This window comes from Echinops telfairi, unplaced genomic scaffold (assembly GCF_000313985.2).
Source record: "Echinops telfairi isolate 266 unplaced genomic scaffold, ASM31398v2 ScPeMD7_7424;HRSCAF=8462, whole genome shotgun sequence".
NCBI classification, from domain to species: Eukaryota; Metazoa; Chordata; class Mammalia; order Afrosoricida; family Tenrecidae; genus Echinops; species Echinops telfairi.
In genome coordinates, this window is record NW_022111324.1 from 65,256,787 (window position 1) to 65,276,767 (window position 19,981).

General features: G+C 36.1%; 1 protein-coding gene across 3 annotated transcripts in view; it reads right to left on the minus strand.

Annotated features, from left to right (window-relative positions):
- GPATCH2 (G-patch domain containing 2) overlaps positions 1-19,981 on the minus strand; it is a 192,167-nt gene that overhangs the window by 150,221 nt on the left and 21,965 nt on the right. For 2 of the 3 annotated variants that reach the window (XM_004700146.2, XM_045298075.1), the window contains exons 4-5: positions 17,143-17,325; positions 16,428-16,507 (exon numbers count right to left, since the gene is read on the minus strand). In XM_004700146.2, coding sequence (XP_004700203.1) covers positions 16,428-16,507; positions 17,143-17,325 — 263 coding nt within the window. Of the gene's footprint in view, positions 1-14,360; positions 16,303-16,427; positions 16,508-17,142; positions 17,326-19,981 lie in introns of those variants that run through there. The other variant, XM_013004008.2, reaches the window with a different exon arrangement.

Genomic DNA, 19,981 nt, shown 5'->3' on the forward strand with positions numbered 1-19,981 from the left:
AAAAAAAAAAAAAAAAAAAAAAAGAAATAAAATTTTAAAAATACTGTATTGAGTGATCAGGCTGTATCTGGCTATGCTTGTGATTAATTACGTAAATTACTTATCATCTTCAGAACTAACTGTCCCCTTTGAAGGGTGGGAATGATACATCTATCTTCCACAAAACCGATCATTTCCCTGCAATGACACAACTTTGATATGATAGCTACTGTTACTTCATTACATTACTCACAGTGAGAAAAACCCCAAACACTTCAATAATTGACTGTAAAATTAATCAATATTCATAAATAATCATAGAGATACCACTAAAATCTATTATGAACCTTAAAAGGCACATATAAATGTTTTAGTCTATTTTAAAGGAGAATGATTTGATTTATTTTTATATTAAATGTGATAGGAAAAACAAATTATAAAATGTAAATTAAGTAAATGATTAGTTTTAGAGTTTATAGCTAGCTAAATTTATTAAAACTTCTGATTTGTTCATGCAGAAATTAATTTAGCCAGTCCAGATAAATAATATATTGATATAAAAGAATATATATAAATACAAACACTAACAAGGTTACAGCTTAAAAAAAAATACCATCTTTATGTGAGCCTGTAATTAATGCTGGATATTTGACTATGAAACATGTTTTCTTTATTATGTAGTTAGACCCTAAAATGAATTCTACTCTGTTTATTTTGGCTATAAAAATTACATTTTGTAACCCCTGAATCAGACATAGTGTCTTATGTACAAGGGGACTTTAGAAGGTTCATGGAAAATACAATTAGAAGATAAAAGAATTATTCCACGAACTTGTTGAACTCTGTTCATGTTAACAATCTCACAACATTGCTAAAGAGTGCAGGTAATTCAAAGTAGTCAGTAATGTCAGTTGAATAACTGATAGTATCCACTCTGAAAATCTATTTTATAAACTGAGTTGCTGTAATTTTTAAAACAGCTTAATACCAAGCCACAGGACCTTTTGACTGCAAAGACATTTTTATCCATTGCAAATCAAAATGAAGAGTTATTCTCTCCTTCCTTTTCACATGATATGTACTGTCTCTGGTCATGTTGATTTTGCACCTCTCTTCACACATTTCACAATGAAATCCAGGTAGATAGCTTTACTCCAACTACCTCCACTTTTCTATCACATAACATGTGAAATGAAGGAGAGGAGTTGAGAGGGGGAACCAATCATAAGGATCTACATATAACCTCCTCCCTGAGGGACGGGCAAAAGTGGGTGAAGGGAGACGTCGGACAGTGTAAGATATGACAAAATAATAATTTATAAATTATGAAGGGTTCATGAGGGAGAGGTGAGCGGGGAGGGAGGGGGGAAAATGAGGAGCTGATGCCAGGGGCTTATGTGGAAAGCAAATGTTTGGAGAATGATGAGGGTAACGAACGTACAAATGTGCTTTATACAACTGATGTATGAATGGATTGTGATAAGAGTTGTGTGAGCCCCCAGTAAAGTGATTTAAAAAAATTGAGAACTTAATACTTATGATAACAGTAAAGGTATAAAGAATAGGAAATGCTCATGTATTTTATGCCAACATTTTTAAAAGAAATCAGTGTTGACTACTTTCCAAAATGGTGTGTGTGTGTGTGTTTGAGAGAGAGAAGAGAAACCAATCTGATTTCACACACCTAGGACACATACAAAAATTACAATCAGAAAATGTGTTATCAACAGACTAAAATTGCATACTGCAATATTAATATAGAGTGCATATCCAGACATAGAAAGAATACAGCTAATGTGCTCTTATAGTAATACCATTAATGGGTTACTGTTATCAACAATAAAATATAAGCAGTTACCCATTATTATCATTCTGATCCTAAGTCAAAGGGGTATTTCCTCTCCTTTGTACCAAATACTTTGATGAAAGATGGCTCAACCCTTCTACCCCTGTCTCTCTGTCTGACTCTGTCTCTCCCCACACAGCTCCTTTTGATTCAAAAGTGGATCTCTGGCAAGGGCCACCTAATAGCCTCTTAAGTGCTTGTTTTATGAATCGGGCCCTTACTCAAGAAGTTACATTGAAAAGTCTTTTTTCACTCTCTCCCTAAAAGAATTTACTGGATTGCATTTAAGTTCAAGTTCAAGGGTATTAATGTGTACAAAGGAGAGTGGAAAAGGTGCTAGGTTATAGACTTTAACTTCTTAACTAGAAAACTGACTCAAAATAGATTTTCTAATTTACAATGAATCAAAAGAGAAAACATTAGACCATAGCAAAAGTGGCACGGATGTATCAAAAAGCAAATGAATAAACATTTGAAGAGATTTATTATTAGAAATTGCAATAAATTTTGGAAAGATGAATTGATTTTAGTTAAAAGGTATAACTGACAATTTATTGGGCGGGAAGATGCATTATTTTCCAATTGTTATCCATCTACAGTAAAACTGATTTGTGTCCTATTGTATTTTATGGAAAAGGAGAGTGAAACTTTCAGTGATTTAGATTAAATGTATTAATCATAACCAGGCACTGTGAACTATATATCTACTATTAAAGAAGATTTTTGACATTTAATTCTGTAGCAATATTTTGGCTCTGTACCACTCTTCCTAAATCCAATTCCTGCTACAGTTGGCAGATTTCTCCCTTTTAATTTTATGAGGCTTAAAGTAGCATTTAACCACCCATGCGGTAAATAATGCGGGATTAGAAATATTTAGTGTTTTGTTTCCCTTTCAAGAGTGGTAATCCATCAAGTCCAAAAATGTTCTGTTAAATTTTCCTACATTTTTGGCAATCTCTAATATATGGTATCATAAAAACTATAAAATTAAATAAAATGCATTATACAGCCAGAATAGATCTGCTTTTCTAAGGAACTGTGTTAGCCTACAATGGCAGGTAAAACCTTTTTTGACCCAAAACTATGGAATCCTTATTGGAAATCAAAATAAAAGAGATTAAAAATGGTACTTGATTAAAATCTTTTAAGATTATTCCGTCAGGTACAGAGTCTTAATGAATGCGGAAATAATTTCTAAGTAGTTTGACGATACAGATCTCCAAGAAAAAGTATTTGAGCCATAAGTGACTACAATAATGACCAAAAAGCTAGAGAAGCTATGTACTTGGCAAATCGCTCAATAAATGTACAAATAAATCATAAGTCTAATACATCAAATGTATACATTTGTCTCCAACAAATAAAGTTAACTCATATATGTTTTCATATGAGGCACAGGGCAAAAACTGTACTATTTAACCTACAGAAGCTAATATATTTACCTAATGCTGAATAATTACAAAACATTTTTTTAACATTTTTATATTTAACATGAGTTTAAAAATAACAAAAACTACAAATGAAGAGCATATTTTTATGAATCAAAATAGGGACCAGAAAGAAGCAAAACATAATTCCCACTTTAACACTTTCACTTCTGAAAAATGCTAATTTGTTATTAATGAACCTAAGTCATTACAATATTCACAGTGTAGCTGTAAGTGGTACTTTGAGATACATCAAAATAATATAGTAAGCTGCCAAATGAGGAAATTATCTATATTTAAATTAGATATAAAACAAATGGTTCTGAAATGAGTAAGGCCTCTAATTCATTCAGTGATGCCATATATTCTAGAACATATTTTTCATACAAATTCTTGTTTCAATTAACTTGATGCAAAGTCTGTAATTAAGATTTTTATAAAAATAATTGTATACCCTCATAGTATCTAAACCAAATCAAAGCTCAGCTACGAGAAGATAGCCTAAGGAGTGTGTGGGTGTGCTGTCACAGTACCGTCTGTAGATACAAGGCGCCTGCTCTGCCTTGCCTATCCCTCACAGCACTGCAAGGTACACCGGTAGGAGGAAGAGCAAAGTACGCCCCTGCAGCCAGCATCTTTAGGAGGCTTTCCCAATGATCCTATGATTAGTTGAGGGAATTGGGTGACTGTGAGATTGACATCCTTTGGTCTTTCCTAAAAGTAGTCAATTCGGAAAGCATGGTACAGCCTAAAATTTTCAGACGCTCTATGAGGTCAGATATTTTAGTGAGGTGTGACATTAATAAATATGAACAAGGCTATTTCAGAAAGATGTCTAGGATTATTTACTGTATATACTTGAGTATAAGCTGACCTGAATATCAGCAGAGGCACCTAATTTTACCACAAAAACTGCATTAAAAATGTGCTGAAAAACTAGGCTTATACATGAGTATATCTGATAAGATATGAAGAACTTTTAGCTTTTAGGTAACAGAATAATTCACCTTCCAATAAGTTTGTAAAAGAAAAGCTTTAAATGTTAGCAAACCAAACTGACTGCCATCGAACTGATTCTGACTCATGGCAACCCTACAGAACAGGGTAGAACTGCGTCCGTGGGATTCCAAAAGTGTGCTTCTTTATGGGAGTAGAAAACCTGCTTGCTCCTTCTTCCATCGAGCAGCTGGTCATTTTGAACTGCTGGCCTTGTGGCTCAAATATATAGCCACTATGTCACCAGGGCTAGCAAGTATCTAGTAAATTCAATAAATGGGTACCAAAGTCTGGGAGAAACAAACAAACAAAAACAGTGTTGGGGTGAGCACAAGAAGAAACAGTTTATAGGATGGAGAGAAAATTTATTTCCATAAGGAAACACTATTTCACTGTAAAATAAAATTAAAAAGCTACAACCAATAGCCTTCACTGAATCAACAATGACTTGCCCTGTGTACACATAAAGTGACCAACATATCTTTTTGAGATAGTGTTTCAGTGGACCAGTAGAATGTCAAGTATATTTTAGAATATTAAGTGGCAGTATGTATGTTATTCCTGAAGGAGATGCTATGAGGCTGGTGGTTCTGTCCTGGACTCTGGATCACTAGGCCAGAGCTAAAATCCTAACAATCACTGAGCCCACAAACAATTAAATAGAGTCCTTTGTCCCTCAGTTTCCCAATCTATAAAATGGAAACAAAAATAGTATTTACCTCATTAGTCTTTGTGTGAGCATCAAACTAATTAACCTCGATGAAGAGATAAGTGCACTACCTGACAAGTAGTAAGTGTTCAATAACTGATAGACACTGTTAATTACTGAAAATTAAATGTTTTGCTCTATAATAAGTTACACAACATAAAAACTGATATACTAAAATGAGATATCATTGAAGAAAACAAAAGAATGAAGAGTTCTAAGTATAATTTTATATTATCACAAGCATATTGCTAAAGTATCAAAAAGCAAGGAACAGAGCAGCAGATGCCGTATTTGTACAAGTATCACTATACAATGCCATATTTGTACAGGAGATGTTGACCACAGGGTGACAGGGAGACAAGTTTCAACTGAATGTTTAATGAATTTTAAAATCTATCACTTTTTATAAGTATTCTTACATGGACTTCCTAATAAACATAACACAATGGTCATTCATTTCCATCAATTCTCTCCCAATGACAGTTAAAATAATTTTATAAGGACCAAAACAGCAGCACATTAAATTCTGAACACCCTGTTTCCAGAAGGCTGTGGAAAGCAGATACCCAAAATTCATTTCCAGGATTCCCACATGGATTAAGCCTGGGGGGAATCCCCTATGACCAATGGTCCAGGGATGTGAACAGCCTTGCTCTCCGACAAAGAGCCCTGCAAAGTGGACTATGGCTGATGGAGTTAGGTTAAAATGCAGTCCCTTATCATTTGCTCTCCCTCCTGACCCAATTTAAGCTTGTTCTACTTTTAATATCTTCTGCTTTCTTTTCACTTGAGGTTTTCGTTTTGTCATTGTTGATCGGTTTGTTTACTTGATTCTTGGTTTTGTTTCATGTTTTTCTGTAAAGGAAATCCAGTAAGTGCATGAATAATTACCTAGGGGCATGGCAGGGGAGTTTGGGGGAAAATGGGGAGCTAACAACAAATTCTACAAGAAAGAGGAAAATGTAGTAAAACCGATTGTGGTGATTTTTGCACAACAATTCTTGCTGTGACTGAATTATGTATGAGTTATATGCCAATAAAACGATTTAAAAATCAGCACATGAGATTTGCCAACAAAATCAGATATATAGAAATCAAAAGGATACAAAAGCTTACAGCTCGGCTTGCTGGAAGTGCCAAGGAGTTAGAAAACAGAAAAGGCGGCAATAGAAAACAAACTGCGGAAAGAAAGGAGCAGACCTCGGAAGGCTCAGGAATTAGAGGCCCAAGATACCTAGCAGAGAATCTATTAAAAGAAAATAAAAGTTTATTAAAAGAAAAGTTGATGCCCAGACCCCATCCGTCAGCTCACCAGTCATCAACCTTCGCTTCTTCCCAGGGTCGCTGAGTTGGAATCAACTGGACTGGATTGGGTGGATAAAGAGTGGTGGAAGACAATGATAACACACTAAAACTAAAATTTTAATTTAAGAGACAGAGAAATCACATATGCTCACAGTAGTCGTCAATTGTGTAATTGGAGGGATTTCAATTAGAATAAGCCACAATAGTCTTCAATTGTGTAATTGGAGGGATTCATCATTTATAAATCAAAGATCATTCCAAAGTTCATTTAAATGGGAAGGAAGAAAGAAAAGCATTGCATCACCAATGCTGTCACTCTATGGAAGTATATTTTTACCGACCATTTAATGTAGTTAAGACTTCTTTATGGGCTTATCCAGAAAAGAGACTTAGAAAGAGACAAGTATCAGTTTAAAATATGGCCTAGCTATTTCCTTGGGCAAATTCCTCGATCTCTTTGAATCATACATTTCTAACAGGCAAATAACCCCTAGTCTAGATTAAAACACAGGGTCACTATAAATCAAAACTAAATCAATGCAGTGGCTTCGGGGATACATATACCATATGTACTCAAGTATAAGCGGACCCAAATATCCACCAAGGCACCCAATTTTACCATAAAAACAGCATTAAAAATGTGCTGAAAAACTCGACTTTTAGAGTATATACGGTGTGTGGGTACATATGTATATGCATGGTTTTGTATACACATATATAATGTATATTCTTTACAAACTTTAGGTTCCCTATCTCTCCACCTTTCCCTGGTATTACAGTAGGTTATGAGTTGGGCAGCTAACCACAAAGTCAGCAGTTCTAATCCACCAGCTGCTCAGTAGTAGAAGGATGACACTTTGTTCCTATAGACATTTATAACCTGGGAAAATCAAGCGGACGGCTCTACTCTGTCCTATAAGGTCATTTTGAGTAGGAACGGACTTGATGGCAGTGGGCTTTACTGTGCTTAAGGTTCTTAAAGACAAAGACACGCCTTCTTCATTTGTATCCTCAGTTACTTGCCCAATGATGGCGATTAAGCAAGACATCAAGTTACTGAATCAAACATTATTTATTCAACTAACAATTTTTTTTCAATAACTCAAAATATTTTTATGGATCAGAAAATTAGAAGAGTCAATCAAAGGATATAAGAGACTTAGTGGTGCTGCCCTATAAGTGATGGACTGCTAGACAAGAAGTCTGTGGTTCAAGCCCACCTGGTGGCTCGCAGAGAGAAAGATGAGGCTGTCTGTTTCCATAAAGATTTAATATTTTAGAGCTTCGGAGAATCGACTTAGTAGACATGCGTTCAGTTTTGTGGTTTGTTCTGGGATCAAGAATACAGGACTTTGTTTTGGGTTCATGCTGCTGCTTCATGGTTAAGCACTCATGTTCACCAAGAGGTCAATGGTTCAAAACCACTAGCTATTCCATGGGAGGAAGATGTGACAATCTGCATCTCTCAAAATCTAGGTGAGACAGAATCAGAGAGAGAACAGCTTGGATACTGGCACAGCAAACCAATGACTGCAGCCTTACTATTTTCTAATCCTGACTTGTGGTAACCAATTGACTTCCCTAATAAACACCCCTTCAATTGTGGGGAAAAATGTTTTTACAGTCTGGGAAACCCTATGGGACAATTCTATTCTGTCCAACAATGTCACTGCAAAGGACTCAAAAAGAGAATAATGGGTCTGGTATCAAGGATATATGCATATAAAATAAAATGAAATTTAATTCATGATTGTTTAGTCAATAGTAATTCCTGGACTAAATATTCCAAAATAGCACAAATCTGAAAAAGCCAAAAGAGTTCAAGCATATGATAGTAAATGTTACTACCTACATATAATGACAGTAATCTAAAAAGCCAAATTCCTACAAGTGCAGAACTGTATTGACCTGGAAAACAACAAAGTAACCTTATTTTATTGGGTGAAGTGCCTGTTGGTATGTATTTCTGGTGTGTCAACATCTAGCATGGCAGGCAGCGAATAGCTGGTTGGTATTTGCTGATTAGAAGATAGGTAACCCTCCCCACTTGCATGTCTATTCTTTATGATATTTCAGCGGCTCCAGTGACCTCCCGTTAGAGGATCTGCGAGTGACGTCAGTACAGGAAGGGCTTTGTTAAATACTATTCAGAACTGTTCTACTCATCACAGATCCTGAACTTTTCTCATATTAGATACCTGATATATCTGAAGGCAAATTAGGGCACTGTGTTTTACAGACCATCAGAAGAACTCTATCAGCAAATATAAGGCAGGAATTAAAATTAAAAAAAAGAGGTGAAGCTTCTTAGATGGCCAAATGTTTGCAGCATTTCTTTTCCCCTGATTTTGATGAAACTCATGGGGACTCAGCCAATGCCCCCTCCATTTTAAATGGCTACTTGGAAAGGGTGTCTGTGGCTTCATCTGGGAAGACAAGTGAGTACTAGCCTGCAGTTCTAATTTCTCAAAGAAAGAGCATTTTAAAACATATTTCAAAGGTTTTTTAGGCTATACCAAAACAATTTTTTTTAATGAAAATCTTAAACAACAAAAAAGAAAACCTCAATCTTTTTTTGCATAGTGGCTATGCATTGGGTTGCGAACCACAAGGTCAGCAGTTTGAAACCACCAACCGCTCCACAGGAGAAAGATGAGGCTTTCTAGTCCCACAGAGTTATAATCTCAGAAAGCTACCAGGGTAGTTCGACCCTGTTTTGCAGGGTTTCTATGAGTAGGAATCAACTTGATGATACTGAGCTAGAGTTTTAAGGAGAATCGGTAAAAAGACCATATCCTAAGCAATCCTGAAATAAGTCAATTCTTTAGTATGGCGCCTGTTTAAAAAGTGTAATAGAGAGACTGGTTACACTGCACAGCAAACAACTAGGTGAGCAGAAAAATAAGCTGGTGACATGACAACCGTAGGGAACGTCTCACAGCATTTCATTTCAGAATAGACATTAAAACTACATTAAGGGAGAAAGCCTGAACACTACATATTTAGTATCCATAAGGTTTTATCTAAAAATAAACTAAAGCAAAGCACTAGTAGTTGTTTTTAGGTGCCATCGAGTGAGTCCCACCCCATATTGACCCTGTGCACAACAGGACCAAACACTGTCCGGTCCTGTGCTGTCCTCACAGCTGTTCCGAAGCTGGAGCCCACTGCTGCAGCCACGGTGTCAATCCATCTCCTTGTCCTTCTCTAGAGACTGCTCTCTCCAACATGTCCGAAATGCATGAGATCAAGTCTCGCCAAAAGCACTAGTAGTGAGTTCTTGAACAAGAATGGGCTTCTGCCATTTGTAGACTCACTACAATGACTGGCTAATCTGTTCAGCTATCAGAAAGATGTCTACGCTCTATTCCAATTTCTTAAATGAATAGGCATGCACAATCTTCCTTCCGTCCTCAAGTTTTGAAGAGAGTAACACGGACAACTAGACTGGTTGAGGATGAACATTATTCCATTCTGCAAATTATGTTCTCGCCAGTCATCTTTACATCCTATCAATCTTTATCACAGAACCACACTATATTTCCTCAATGGACATTTTCATTTGTCTATTTCTACTCACTAAAAAGTACCGCATATCCTCATGTATAAGCCAAGTTTTTTAGCACATTTTTAAGGCAGTGTTTGTTGTAAAATGGCTGATATTCGGGTTGGCTTATACTCAAGTACATACGGTAAGCTCTAGGGGTCCTGTCGGTCTTGTTTCCCACGCTAACCCCCAAGACCTACAGCAGCACGTGGCATTTAGTATGGACTCAATAAATATTTGCTCAATTAAAACCCATAGCCTAGAGTATTATATTGCGTTTCAGTTCAGCTTGTTAATTCTACCTTCTAAGGAAGTAGGTATGGAGCTTAGACTCCTGATAGACCCCCAGCCTTTAGTTTTGATGCCATATTCTAACCACCCAATGTATCCTTCATACTACTGTCAGTAGAGTCTCTTAAAAGATAAATCTGAGTATATAACACTCCACCCCCACACCAGCTTCCCAAGATTATATGGTAGGGTTCACATAAATCCCCACACATTGCTCAGTGATCTACCTCCCGCCTATCTTTGCTACCTAAGTTACTGCACATCATTCCACACAAGCACACACACATTTTCAGGAACACTGAACTCACAGTTCTCTAAATACTATCTACTGTTTCAAACTGAAGTCTTTGCACAGGCATTTCTACTTGCTGAGTGATAACTCCAACCCATTGAGGAGCTCCAATTCAAAATGATACCACTCTAGATTTCTGCGAGATTCCATGAGAAAGAGGAGAGGCTTGTGAGAAACACACAGAAGATATCAACACTGACTGAGTCACAACATGACAGCTAAACAGGCACACGGTATGACAGGCTGGAAAGAGGGTGAGGACTCATGGAGGGCATGTGAGAACAAGTAGAAACAAATGGCAAATAAGGTAGCCAAGAAGTTGTTAGAAATCGGCAAACAACAAGAAGTTACTAAAAGCTACCTAAGAAATGGGAAGAATAGGAACGGAGGATTAGAGGTCCAGTGATGTCACCACTGAAAACTGTAAACAATTTAATGATCACTTTTATTATGACACCCACCTTGATTCTGCTTGCAACTCAAGACAGCAAAGAACGCATATGGCTATAAGGAGGCTTCAAAGTGTTTGTAGAAAAATGGAATTGAGAGATAATGGAGTTTTCCCACCAACTTTTTGAAGTTTTCCTTGCATTTCAAAACCAGGAATGAAGATTTTATGAAAAGAATGCTCTCTATTTATCAGCTACATGACAGCAGAAGGAAGAGCCTTCCAGGTTGTGTTACTGTTGGCCTACTAAAAGAAAAAATATAACGAAATGCTTACATTATAAATGTTAACCTACATTATAGAAACTCACTAAGAAGAAATAGATTGAAACCTATATATTACTTAGAAAAAGAGCACACAGGAAGCATCAGTACAAGTGTTAATATCATTAACACCATTTTGTAAAGTTCCGAATTTCATGAGCATCACAAACCCAAATGACTAATACATGTGATCAAGCCAAACTAGTATTAAATTAGCAGTCAAGCAAAATCACTTGTGCTTAATATATTCAGGTGGTAGTGAGGTACATAATGGCAAATTTTAGTTACACTTAAAATGACAGAATTGAGCATCTACTTACAGGATTTTTCCTAAGGATTAAAAATAAATAAATACAGAGAAAATGTAAGCATTCAAATACTTGTTAAACTATTACTGGATACATTATTATATCTATAAATATCTGTGCTTTTAAAAATGTGATGTCATAAGAACACCAATGTTACACTGTTTTAATAACATTTAATAAACATTACTATAATCAGTTTCATCAAATATAGGCAAATTTATGATACTAAGAATACAGTTGGGATTGATGATACCAAAATAGAAAAGCTTATATCAAACAAAAGGCATTATTGAAATGTCTTTCATGTAAAAAACACAATATAATTCTATTAAGTAACACTTTCCCATGACCCAAATTTGTTTCTATTTCTAAATAAGCTTTAAAAACAAAAGCACCTATTTCTAACATGAAATTTAGATCCCAAACTGACTTCAATGTTAAATAAAAACTATTTTCAACTAATACAATACGATAAGAATATATATGATACAGTCCTTACCACAACATCATTTACAATATATTATTTTGTGCTTTGCAAAAAAAACCCAAAATGCTGAGAATTTATATAAAAAAAGGAAACACTGCCCACAGATCATAAGAGTTAATGAATTCCACTGAACATCTGTTAGCATGTGGTAAAATGACAGATGAGGACATAGGCTATATGCTTTGTTTGGCTTCCCAATTGTTTAAAATTTGGCTTCCATCATAAACTGTCTCCTTTACCTTAGACTAGTGTAAGAGAGGAGTTTATTTGTTCCCCTTTTAAGCCAACCTCTATTATACTATTCACTGCACTGTACAAGCTTATTTCCTCAGACTGAACGTTCTTCCTTCCTTCCTAGCTTTTCCAACATGGAAGAGGTGAGCAAAACCCACGTGGAATTGCTATGAATCCTTACAGCATAATTACCATCATCAAAATGCCACTCAAGAAACCCTGGACTTCCATAGCTTCATAGAAGGAGAAAATATCTATACTATTCCTTTACACGTGTAGAACTGGCCCAAGATATAGAATGATAAAGTATAGTGTTCATGGCTATTGATGAATACAATATATATACTTATCTGCACATAACGTGACTTAAATGAAGCAGCAACGTTTATACTTTTCCCACATATCTGAAGTTGATAGAAATGTTTTAAAAAAGTCAACTGAAAAATTTCTTTTCTTTGGTAAATAATGCGGGCAGCAGCAGCAACTAGGGCCTCCACACTTGTTCTCATTGCAAGCATACAAACCAACTGGCCATTTACTCCCAGTTTTCACAGCTGAAATGTTTAAATAAAATCCTATAATGCCTATACACCATTTTTATGTAAGTACTTACACTGGATTTTATACTGGGCAACTGGAAAGCTATGCTTTAAACAGGGTTACTCGGTAAGCGCTGTCTCCCACGACGACGACTCTGGGATCATGATTCTACACTCTGCTTTACACATGGATTCTAATAACTTGGGGATTTTATCTGAATGTTTACCAGTGCCAGGATATCCTTTGGAAGTTAACTGTTATATGCTTGTTATATTCCATTACGTTATTATTTACTTAATTCCAAGGTCGGCAGTTTAAAACCACTAGCCATTCCCCAAGGGAGAAAGATGAGGCTGTCAGCTCCCCAAAAGATTTACAATTTCAGAAACCCTAATTAGGGACTCTGTGAGTCAGAATTGACTTGACAGAAGTGGGTTTGGTTGGCTTGGTTTTATTTCCCTAAAAATGGAGCGTATGAAAGGGTGCTTTGCTGGCCTCCAATAAACGTGTGTTTCACTCGGAAGGGCAGTCAGTCCTCTAAACATTTAATTTTTAGAACGTTGCAGTTGCACCTCATAAACACGGACAAAATCAATTTTTAAAATCTGCTCAACTTGGAACAAAACCTCCTCCACAGTACGGATTCTTTTACAAATGAATTATATTAAAGTAGCATGTGTTTTCAGTTTGCAATCAAATTGCTATAATACAATTGCTTGTCTTCTCAGTCGAAAGTTCATGCAAAACTATTCTTCACAGACTACAATAAAAACAGGGGCAACTCCAATATGAATGAGATACAGAAGAAATACAAAAGTTGTATAATACAAAGGCATTTTAAATATTAAACATAAGGGCAAATTATACAACATAATTATAAAATATAAACAGTAAGTCCTAAAGGCTAAAATTGTTTTACCCATGATACCACTGTTCTCTAAATTGAAAGTGCCTGCTTAATTTAGCTAATGAAAGTTTACTTAGCATGTACTAGGTGCCAGAGACGGTTCTGGGCCCATGATGTATCCGTGACCTCATTTAATCCTGACAACACTGCAAAGGATGAATTGTTTCTATTTGAGAAGAGAAAACGAGGCTCAAAGTTATCATTACAAGTAAAAAGGAAGAGCCAGCATGTTGGAACCACAAGGCCTGATGTTAAAATCTGCATTTATTTATGTATTTAGAATACGGCACTGAGTCTCTATAAAGTTAATCCAACTGATCAATTTCAACTCCTCTCCCATACAAACTTCACATTAATGTTTTCGTGAAAGAGTCTCTGTCATTTCCTTTAAAGATACTACATGATTATATGTGTTCCGTCATCACTCATTTGCTTAAGAATTTGTTCCCATTCTGTTTAATGTGTTACTGCTACGAGTGTTTGACTGTTTGGAAAATTAATCTCTCTTTAAAGCACTCTGGCTTTCCAGCGTGAACGTCTAAGCTAATTAAGTTCATTTTTTATTACCAGATGTTCTAGGTGTGATTTAAAGATGACTGTCTTGTGAGCATATACATTTCAAAACTAGATTTACACACAGAATGAACAAGAAGAAACACTCCACGTAGGAAATTAGAAAAATACCAGTACAAATTTGAACTCTTACCTTTCTTGCCCAAGTCAGATATTTTATTGAAAGAAAATTACAGTAATTAAAAAATCTAAACAAGGACAATTGAAGATTAAAAAACAAAACAAAACGAAAAAACGGAAGGAATCCATTGTCTTTAGTAAAATTTTCAATATAATAAAACAGAGACCAGGAAAACAGTTTATGGCCTTAATACACTAAAGTTTATGATAAACATACATATATAGTGTATCTCCATCAAGTGAAACTTAATCACCTTTTTACAATTTAGAGAGAGAAGGCAGCTTTTACTATGGTTAAGCCATGTATCATCAATACCATGAAGCTAACCTATCAGTTGTAATAGCTTCTATAAAATACCACAGAGAGTGTGCAATAAGCCTAGAAAATGGGCTACAAATCCCAGCTATGTTCAAGCAAGCAGTGAACCAAAAATAAAAATAGGTAAAATTGAACCAAGAACTAGACAACATTCATCTAGATTCATGATTGGTAAGACAAAGCTCATAGGCCAAGATTTAAAGGGACTTATTCATATCTAAAAGATCGTCATTATACAAAATAAAAGCATTTCTTAATTCAGAAAGAAAAAAAAAATTCATGAATTCCCACACCAAAGAACAAGGCGCACGATAGCTCAGTTACAGTTACCAAACACCACCTTACCATGGCTTTTAGAATCTCAATTTAAATATGCAATGGTAAAAAGATTTAAAGTTGCACTTTGTCATTTTGTAAACTCTCTAGTCTAAAAAGGACACCTAAAGGGGGAGCTGTTATCAATTTCAACTCAATACATTTGCTGAATTCTTACAGACTGTACTAGTTTTAGATAAAGGAAATGTCAACTTCAAGTTTCCTTTCCAATGATCCTATTTAAGTTGACCATTAAACACTGCATTAACAATCTAGAGAATAATAGAAAAATATATGTACTCAACCAGTTTTAATCAATGACTAGAACTTTATAAATGTAACTCATCCTACCATCATCGTTTCTCAGAACTCAAATGGCTAGCAGGTAGAATCAAGTGTTCCTACAGTAAAAAATGTTACATTTTCTTCCTGCTTACTGAAAATGACCTCAAGCACGTACTTCAGACACTTACAGTGGCACATTTGGCTGGCTATGCTAAGAGAATTCAAACAGCTCTTACTTTAAAATCCTACATGATTGAAAGTCATAGTTGTTGAGATACCAGTTTTCACATGATTTCATTACGGTCAAAGTAAAACTCACAATTTTTTAATTGGCTTCAGGTATCAGACAAAGCAGGTAGTTTGAAAAGGAATAGTAAATGATTCTGCTACTATGGACTAGTTATTGCTGGGGGTAGTTTAAAATGTTCATTAGTACAATGTAAACTATACCATACAGTACAGTGGGTTTGCAATACAGAACAGATTATCCATATAGGAAGCAAACTAAATAAAATACAAACGTTAGTACAGATTACCAACATTACTTACTACTCATTTTAGCCCTTGTTAAAATGCCCTGAGTAAAATGCAAATATTTCAAATTATACTGGTTATATAAAACTCTTCTAAAAAATGAACTGTTGCTGTTGATGCATTACATTTATTAGTTACAACAATATAATGTGAAAACATAAACATTAAGGAATACTTAGGTTAGATCTGAAAAGTTTTTAATGTTCTAACTTTTGGCAGCATTTTGGCAAAGCAGTAATACATAAATGGATTCAAGTATAAAAAATGTTTTAAGCATAAAAGAGAGGAGTATATAAAATTTACAGCAGTTTCTACCCACCCTGGGTCAACCTAGGTAGCTAGAAAGCCTCCCCACTCAGGTTCCCTTCCAACTAAAAGGAAGAACCCCAGTCCTCCAGCCAAAACAGCCCCATCTTTTCATCACAGAGGCTCTCACTTCAATGATATTCCTCCAGGGAAGAGGACAGGAGCCAGGTTCCCTCGAATGTCATTCCCCAGATGTTCAAACCGTAACTAATTTATTAACATTAGAAGATTTGGTTTATAGGGGAATCTCACTGGTCCAGTTTGTAGCCTACAAAAAAATGGATTATTTTTAAGTATAACATTAGCATATGAAACAAGGATGAGGATGTGGCTTTTTATTCCATAGAAATGGAAACATTTCCAAACACACAATTTAGTTAAAAGCATGCCTACCATTGAAGTTGGGGTCCCTCCAGATTTTTTAATATTCTTTGAAGGCATTCCATGAAGGCGACTGAGTCTAGCTTGGAACCCTGAAAAAAATCAAAGTACTTAATTTAGAGATCCTGGTGGCACTGTCAGGTAAGTGTTGGGCTGCTTACTACGAGGTCCTCAGTTCAAACCCACAAGTCACTCAAGAGGTGAAAGAGGCTGTCTGCTCCTGGAAAGATGTCTACGTCTTGGAATCAACACAATGGCAGTGGGGCTTTTTGTGATGATCGCTGGAGCATGTAAGATGACCCAGTTCATGTGAAATTATAATTTAATACGGAGATACACACCATGAATATTAGTATTGAAAACACAGAGCTCACACTTGGTAGCTCTGAAGCACTGTCAAGTAGGGCCCTAAGAGATTCAGCCCACCACTAGCCTTTGTTCAAGCCCATGGCTATTATCTAGGATCTTTCTCTACCAATTCTCCTGCCTACTATTTCAACACTCCCGCCCCCTCTCCCCAAGGGGCCTAGCAAGAAAAAGCAAATGAATGTGGTTAATAATCTAAGAGCATGCACCAGCTGAATTAAGTGTCCAACAAGGTGGTAGGTACTTAGCATGCTGTTTTTAGAGCCCTTAGTTTTCATTTTAGTCTGTCCTCTCTTTCAAGGGATCCTCCTGGGTATAGCAGTAAGACCCTGGTACCCACCAGATGGGCAGTGCTACTGACCTCTTCTGCCAGGATGGGACATCAGGGGGAAAGACCCAGTTAAGATACTGTCAAAGACAGGATCCGGTACATTTTTATCTAGCTCGGTAGGGTCTTCCTTCTCCCACCAGGGTATGACTCCCGTGATTCCACAGGCTCCGCCTGATTCCTTCTCGTAGAACCAGTCACTCTGCTCATCGTCACCTGTCAATGCAACCAAGCCCCAAAGATTCAGGTTACACATCCAGAAGTACATCACGAGAGCTGTCAATTTAGCAAATAATAATAGTACAGGGCATTAGTTAAATTTTAATTTCAGATAGACAACAAGTAGTCTTAATATAAATATGTCCCGAATATTTGTATCCGATGTTCAGGTAAGTATTGCCAACGATTGACATATTTACACTGAAAAATATTTACTTATCTGCAATTCAAATCAGACCCCCTGGATTTCACCTGGAAATACCATATAACAACATCGCATCGACGGTGAAGACTGTCTTTATTATGCACCACTGCTTTACTTCAGAAATCCTTATAAACAATATGACAAGCACTGCCAGCAACATACAAAGTGAAAAGTTTCAGAACTGGCTATAAAGTGGGAAATAATAATAACAACAACCGTAGAGAAGTCCATTTAAGCGAGTACTCTCTTTCCACACTGCCAAAAAAAAACAAAAAACAAAACACCAGAAAAAAAAACCTTAATCTCCTGCCAGGAATAAAAAGGTATAAAACCATGGAACCTGTTCCTGGCAGCTGATAATGGTATATAATTAGCTTAATTTCATGATTTGTATGGAATGTAAAAGGGGAAACAATCATGAACAGATGTGACTAAATGAAATTAATCTGCTTAAGTTCGTTAAGAAATAGTTTTGAAAAAGTTGACTTCAAATGAAATGTGACAGTGCAGGGCTTATGAAGAAACTACGAAAAACCAGTTACTGTGAAAGCGCCATCCGTCCAGGAAGTTCGGCCTTTTGGAAGCATCCAGAATGTAACCACTGAGTAGTAGAGATCAACTTACAGTTCCGTCTGAAAAGACCCCATGGAGTGAATTAACAATGTTTTGTCACTTTTTTTAAAAGAAATGTAGTACAAGACAGACTTTTAAGAATACGAAATTGTGATCTGAAATAGGGGCAGAGATACAATAAGTCTCCTCTATGACTCTTAAGATCCATGAGAAAATCTGTTTCCTAAGAGGGCCATCCCAATGCCATAAACCTTCCTATTTTTTATTTCCAAATAGTTTAAGAGAACACATAAAAGTTCCTTAAGCTTTCATTAAAAATGAGGTTATGGAAATAGCGTTATTTTGAATGAAAATAAAATGAAGTATTATAAATGAGCATTCATTTCATTTTAAAGCATGAGGAATACCAGTTGTCACCAGCCTATTCCAGTTGAGCGCTAATAAATTAATAACAAACAACAATGAAAAAATAAGAACAATCTCCCATAATTTTAATATCGATATTCTAACTGAATAAGAGGCATATTAAAATTTCAAGAATCAAATTTAATCATAAGAAAACAGAGGTTGTCACTACCCTAGATCACAATTGTCACTGAGACAATGTTGTTCTGGTTCAAGGAGGTTCTTTTATTTTACTGTGAATCGGAAGATCAACCTGCTGATGACTAAAACCCTAATTTCTGACGTCAGATAGACCAATCGGAATCCCAGCATTTTGTCACTTGGAGAAGTAACTTCAACTCTAACACCAGAGGTTTCTTTGTTAAAACTAAAAAAAAAAAAAAAGCAGGAGTGTAGGGAAATCTCAGAGTTGTTTTAAGAAAGAAGAAATTAAAGTTAATGGAATACAAGGCACGCATGCAGCCAGGGGAAATGCAGGGTGCGCACAATAAAAAAGCTAACATTACTCTAAGCCCACTGCTTTGCAAAGGCTGGTCCAAGGCTACTGTTGTACCAGATGTTTTCATTTTACCTCATAACCAAGTTCAACACTCTCAGAAATACAGCCTTAGGTAGACATCGACACTTAAATGTCCACTTAGGGCCTGGTGGTGTAGTGGGTTATGCTTTGGGCTGCTAACCATGAGGTCAGCATTTCAAAACTACCTAGTTACTCAAAGGGAGGAAGACAGGCTTTCTACTCCTGTATAGTTACAGCCTCAGAAATCCACAGGGGCTCTTCTACCCTGTCTTATAGGGGTCATTAGGAGTCAGAATCAACTTGAGTTGGGATTGTTTGTTTAGTACAGTATATACAGTACAGTATACAGTATACTATATACAGTATAGAGGTAGCCAGACTTACTCTTAGATTATTTAACAGTAAAATGTTTATAGTTTTTAAAGTTATTTCAGATAAATTGTTTAGAAGTAAACAAAAAGGAATGTCATTTAATTTATTTTACATATGCTACGTGGGGATAACGAAAGGAAGGGGGGAAAAGGTATCTCTTTTTAGACCAAAAACTGTTTATTCATAATTTACAACAAATAGCATACTTAGTTTATCCCCTTAGAACTTATGGCCTTTGACTCTCACTCACTCACTCACTCACTCACTCACTCTCATTCACTGACTTACTCACTCACTCACACTCACTCACTGACTTACTCACTCACTCACACTCACTCACTGACTTACTCACGCACTCACACTCACTGACTCATTCACTCACTCACTCTCTCACTCTAATTCACTCACTCTCATTCACTCACTCTCTCATTCACTCACTCACTCACACTCTCACTCACTCACTCACTCTCTAATTCATTCACTGTCATTCCTTCACTCACTCTCACTCACTCACTCTCATTCACTGACTCACTCTCTAATTCACTCACTGTCATTCACTCACTCACTCTCACTCACTC